Source organism: Poecilia formosa, unplaced genomic scaffold (genome assembly GCF_000485575.1).
Source record: "Poecilia formosa unplaced genomic scaffold, Poecilia_formosa-5.1.2 Scaffold403, whole genome shotgun sequence".
NCBI lineage: Eukaryota > Metazoa > Chordata > Actinopteri > Cyprinodontiformes > Poeciliidae > Poecilia > Poecilia formosa.
The window spans coordinates 209148-215147 of NW_006800342.1; the positions used below are offsets into that span (position 1 = coordinate 209148).

Sequence of the window (6000 nt, forward strand, 5' to 3'; positions counted from 1 at the left end):
TATAAAATACTGGAAAGAAAGACATTGATTTGGCAGATTTGATTCTGCCCGAATCTTATAATTGATTCCCCCTCCCCACCCTCATGTCTGTGATAACTTTTTTTTCTAAACATATCAAATTGAAAAAAATAAAGTGAAAAAAAGTAGAGAACAGTCTATTCCACTTGAAATGTGCTTTGGGCTATGATGAAACATGGTGTGCTTTTAACATTATGCTGTTGCTTTAACCTTGAAAATTATGTAAAACATAAATCATTCGGAAATTCACTGAAACACAAACAAACAAATAAAACTCTTACTTCACCAGCAATCATATGAATAACACAACTCATAGTTCCACTGTCAGAACGAGAAGTTAACAAAAAACTTACAGCTCTAGTGAATGTTTGATCAGTGTAGTCAAATTATTTTAAGAATCATGTATAAATATGAGGGGCTTAAAAATAAGCTTTGGTGTCAGAAGGCGGCCATTCCTCTTGCCATACAAAGGTCTTAGGTTCAGATGTCAACCCAGGCCTTGAAGCTGCATGTTTTCCTCTCACAGTCAATAAAATACTTATGATTACTGTCAGAACCACATTGGCTGTATGATGGTTTGAGCTACGTCTCAAAATATATCTCAAACCACCATACAACCAGTATGCATACTGCTGTGGCCTGTCAATGCATATTCAACACATACCAAGGATCTCAATGGAAGCCACCGTCTATTGGTTGGATTTACATCAAATGTTTTTAGGTAGAAAACACTGGAGTCAAATGGCTTAATTGCCTCCTTATTGTGTAGATAAGTTCTCCAGAGTCCTGCTAATGACCTAATTATTCTATCCAGGTGTGGTGCAGCAGAGGCACATCTAAAGGTTGCAGGACAGCGACTCTCCAGGCCTGGAGTTTGACACCTCTGGCCTAGAAGAGAAGTCAGTCAGCTGCAGTTGTTTCAGAACACTGCTGCTGGTGTTCTCATTAAATCTAGGAAAGTGGAGCAGATCACCTCAGTTCTAAAGTCCTTAAACTGGCTCATAGAACAGGCATTGTATTATTTTTTTTAGCCTACTAATCTAGAACAAACTTCCAGAAAACTTCAGAACAGACAAAACGCTGCGTCCCTTTAAACAAAAAGCTAAAATTCCACCTGTTTCGTGTTGATTAATGACAACTGGACCAATGATCAATATTTGATGTGTATTTGCTTGATAATTTTGATGATGGCATTAGACTAAATGCAATGTTTATTGCTTGTTTCATAACTGTCTTATGTTTTTATGGTGTAAAACACTTTGAACTGCTTTTTTGTTTGTTTGTTTGTTTGTTTGTTTGTTTGCTGAAATGTCCAATACAAGTAAACTCCACTTGATTTAATACTTGAGGCATCCTTCACTTTATCAGCTTGCATCGTTGCTGCTGGCCACCCACAGGCGTCTCCTTTGCTGCCATGACAATGACCTTCAGGTCACATGTCCTAAACATGACCAAGCCATATAGTATTACAGAATAAAGAGTTTTCAATGGCTACTTTTTATTTGCACTAAACTCCAGTGCACTTCTAGAAGCTCTAGAAGTGCCTGTGTAAATTTCAATGCTCATATTTGGTTATCCTACACAGAAACCCAGCGCTGCTGGAAACTCTTAAGCCCATAGATTTCTCTTCTTGATATCGACTTGTTTTTTTTGTTTTTTGCAAACACTGAGATAATTACCAACCGAGTTCTCGCGCTGTTTTCACAGTCCTACGAGGTGAGGAGGTGTTTGTGAGTCCTTCAATTTTGTTGGTTTTATGGTTTGTTTGTTTTTCAATGGTATATTTATTCAAATCTCCTGTGGTTTCGATTAGTTTGCATTCATAACATGTTGTTACCCAACATCATTTATGATGTTTCTTTACAAATGTCGGTGAATAATGAATGAATGTGACCAACTCTGAGGAAGAAAACCAAGTCTAGTGCTTTGAGCTGATATTAAATGAGTCACACGCTGTGATTTTTCATCAATTTATTCTCAAGAGTGTCACATGGCTACGACACACAGCACGTGGAGCGGGCTGAGCGAGCACGCGCACAGTTATAAAACATGCAGACACACACGCACACACACGCACACACACACACACATGCACACTTTAAAGAGCCCTACTTCACAGGAGCGCCATATCTTTAGGGATCCTCGAGGCCTGGCGAGCCTGATGAAGTCTCAGCGCAGAACATGAAACCTCTGTCTCCCAGCTCTTCTGGTTGACAGCTGCTTCGCTTACATGCTATTTTTTTTAATATATAATAATAATATAATTTTTTTTAACTAATGTTTCCTTTCTTTTTCTGGTTTTATGGTTTTCTCTGCAGCTGCTTTGAAAGCTGCAGTCATTGCAGTTGCTCAGCAAAGAGGAAAAAACCAAAGTTTTTGTTTGCGCGTGGTTCGTGAATGGAGCCGATTTAAATACCTGTACGCATGCGAGACTGACCGTGAGTGGTAAAATATTCATCGTTTTGTCAATGGTTGCTGCGGAAGCTTCGATAGATTAAATCGACTAGATTTGCATTCAAATGTAAATAATGTCTCTTTTAAGACTGAAAATCTTCTTCTGGCTTTATATGTTGGGTTTAAAATATGAAATAAGTTGTGTGTTCAATAATTCATATGTATCAGGCATTAAAAAACAAACAAAACAGAGAAAAGTCACATTACATAAGACAAACAGTTTTAAAGAGTAATGAGCAAACACATTGATCTGTGCCCAGATCACTCTAACCTGGCAGCCCTCCCAACATGCAGTTCTGTGAAGTTAGAGAAACAAATAGAGAAAAACGTGATGAATGGAACCCGGGTACAACACAGCGTCTGGTCTGGAAAAGACGCCGACACGAGCAGACAAGTCACAAAACAAAGAAACATGTGAGTATGTCTCCTGCAGCATGCCTTGCCTTTTTACGCTAAAAGATTATTTACAAGGAAAAAAAAATCTTAAAGACCTTGTTAAAATTCTGATTACAATTTTGGTTTAGAAGTTTGTTTTTCAAGTGTTAACTACACCATGGTTGCTCTTTCTTTTTTTATTCAAACATTAGGCGCTTTGCTAACACATCCAGAGAACATGAACATTTACAAAACTTTCCAAATCGCAACCACGATGCAGCATATGGGGATTTTACATGATAAATCAACACAAAACAGTGCAAGTTTCTTACATTGAAGGAATATATAATGTGTGAAAAAGGAGGCATTCATTTTGGAGAACTTACTGCAAATATTAATGAAGTGTTTTTAGTTACTCTGTGTCTATAGCTTTGTTTTTTTCTGCCAATTTTTTTTCTTTTGCATAATACATTAAAGTCAGTCAGATTTAACTAGGTCATGTGTGAGAACAACTTTCAAGTGTTTTCAATTTAACTTAGATGTGGACTTTGACTGGACCGTTCTAAGACGTGAATACATTTGAACAAAATCATTCTATCAAAGCTCCGGTTGCATGTTTACGGTTGTTTTCCTGTTTTGTTTTAACTGCTGCTGAACTCTGTTTGTTTACTTGTGTCTGTTGAAGACATGGACATCCACAGCATGATGCTGCCACCACCATGTGTCTGACCAGAGTAACTCCTAGCATTCATTGCTATTTGTTTGCTAATTTTCTCTAACAAATCTCTGAGGTCTTGACAGAACAGCTTTATTTGTTTTCTGAGGTAAATTGCATACGGAGGACGTTATTTAATAATTAGACAACTTCTTAAGGCAGTTGGTTGCAGTCAGTTTTATTTAGGACAGGGGTGACCAAACCTTTTGTAACGCGGGGCAAATTCGTCAAATCAAAAAGTTCTCGCAGGCAACGAAAAAATAAAGATAAAATAAAAAGGAAAATCAAGCAAATGAAGTTGATTTTTTCCCCTCTTTTTTGTAGGTAAGAGATATTGTTCATCGTAAATTCAAAACCTGAAAGGATTTGGCACATTTGCTGTATTAAAAGAAAGACATCTGGTTTTCCAAGTAGTTTTTGACTCAATTGAGCAAATGATAAAAACAGGATTTGTTTCACTTTCTTTCAAAATGCTTGCCATTCTCATTGTTAAAAAGAAAATAGGTTTTCAGTAAAAGTCTCTGGATAGATGTGATTCAACTCCTTATCAAAGCTTGGTTATAAAACCGGGGATACTGTGTGTTGTACTTAACATTCTCTATTTTCTGTTTTACCTCCAGTGTTCCCCCCAGAAAACTTGCTAAACCTGGTGCTTGGGGCTCTAGGGCATTCATGCAGCAGTTCGATGTGATTTTGGGTTAAAATTGTTTTAAAGTTGACAGGAAATTTGAAAATATCACTTCATAGTTATGTGTTATTGAAAGACTGGAAGATTAATACCTAAACTCCAACTATAAAAAGGGCAATTGTTTAAAAAAAACAACAAAAAAAAACAAAAACAAAACTAAATTAAATAAACAATACTAAGCCTGGTAGGGGCACAAGTAAAGCCTGGTGGCCCGCCAGTTTTAGACTGAGTGAAACCCTGACCCCGATTAAAAATAAAAAGTCTCCATTTGCATTAACCACCAGTGCCTGTACATGAATGGGCTAAACTGCAGCTGGCAGCCACAAAAAGTAATCTAAGGGGCCACAGATGGCCCCTGGGCTGCACTTTGGACACCCCAGATTTAGGGTAATTGGAACATACAGTAATGCTAACACACTTTGAAAACCATGTATTGTTTTCTTCCCCTCCACAAGTTTTCCAACGTCTTTGTGTTGCTCTGCCACATAAAATCCAATAAGGTTTTGTAATTCCGAAATGTGAGAGTTTAAAGAGGTATGACTGCTTTTGCTGTTTATTTTTATTCATTCAGAAATTATTGTTCGTGAATCTTTTAGTGTCTGAGCTATTTCTTATCCCTTTGACCCTCTTGCCTGTCTTTTCAGGAGGATGACATGGTGCCTGTGGCGTCGCTCCAGGACAATCTGTCTCTCCTTGGCTTTCGTGACCGTTTTCCTCCACCTCCTCCTGGCGCTCGTCACACTTTCCATCCCTCACCTGCCTTGTGACGCCCCGTTGCCACCCGAGATGCAGTTCAGGGTTTTGGCGCGCAACGCTAATGCCTCGGCGAAGATCGGAGGTCACGGGGAGCCACCAACAGACGTCCTTCAGGGGGATTCTTCCAATCAAGACGGGAGAAGGGAAGTAAAAGCAAACGTTCAAAGGCTTCCTTACAAACGCTTGACATGGAAAGGAGACAAACAAGCGAAGGAGAACAACACAGAGAGAAATGCCAACCAAACAGAACGCTGGGAGTCCGACATGTTGAAGCTGAAGGCGCTGTTCGACCATCCGCTCTACAACACGCCCAGGCCAGCTGTTCCCGAGGACGACTGGCTTATGAAAGTGAAACCAAAGATCAAACCGAGTCAGAGGAGCTCCCAGATGTGGTCAGTATTATAGTGTTAAAAGAGAGAAAATAATCTGAGAATGTCAAGGTTGAAGAGAGAGAAAAAGATGAGTCAAATGAAACCTCAAACACATCTACTATGTTCTTTTATATGTGTAATTTTGCTAACGCTTTTCTTAGTTTCCTAGCTTATTCCTAGCATGTACAGTAGGAGATTCTACCAGATGGGTCAGACTGCAGGGAGCAGACACAGATCTCTGCTCCATGATGGAGCAGTACACACTGCACTGAGAAGGAGCTTATATAAAGCTAAAAAAAAGCCAATATTATACGACATTGTTCTTTTGAACAAACCATAATCCTATGCTGTATCACTATCACTGTCACATGACCAAACAAATACCAAATGGTCACATTCCTCTCCCACGTCTGAAACACAAATGGCAAGAAGATGGAAGCCAACATTGGTTTTTAATATCGGTCCAGTTCTACTCATCTGAATGATACTGATACATTAAAAATTTGAAGCATCGGAGAATACCGACGTTGATACCAATATATTGTGTAACCCTAGTTCAGATATGTAGTATATATATATATATATAAAAAATTCCCCTCTCACCCTCCGTGGGTGGTCTCTTT

General features: G+C 38.8%; 1 protein-coding gene across 2 annotated transcripts in view; it reads left to right on the forward strand.

The window, feature by feature from the left end:
* The window catches only part of LOC103154837 (extracellular serine/threonine protein kinase FAM20C-like), a 61679-nt gene that overhangs the window by 12090 nt on the left and 43589 nt on the right, over positions 1–6000 (forward strand). The window contains exons 1-2 of one of the 2 annotated variants that reach the window (XM_007576258.2): positions 2384–2886; positions 4895–5398. In XM_007576258.2, coding sequence (XP_007576320.1) covers positions 2705–2886; positions 4895–5398 — 686 coding nt within the window. In that variant the 5' untranslated portion in view covers positions 2384–2704. Of the gene's footprint in view, positions 1–2383; positions 2887–4894; positions 5399–6000 lie in introns of those variants that run through there. The other variant, XM_016663072.1, reaches the window with a different exon arrangement.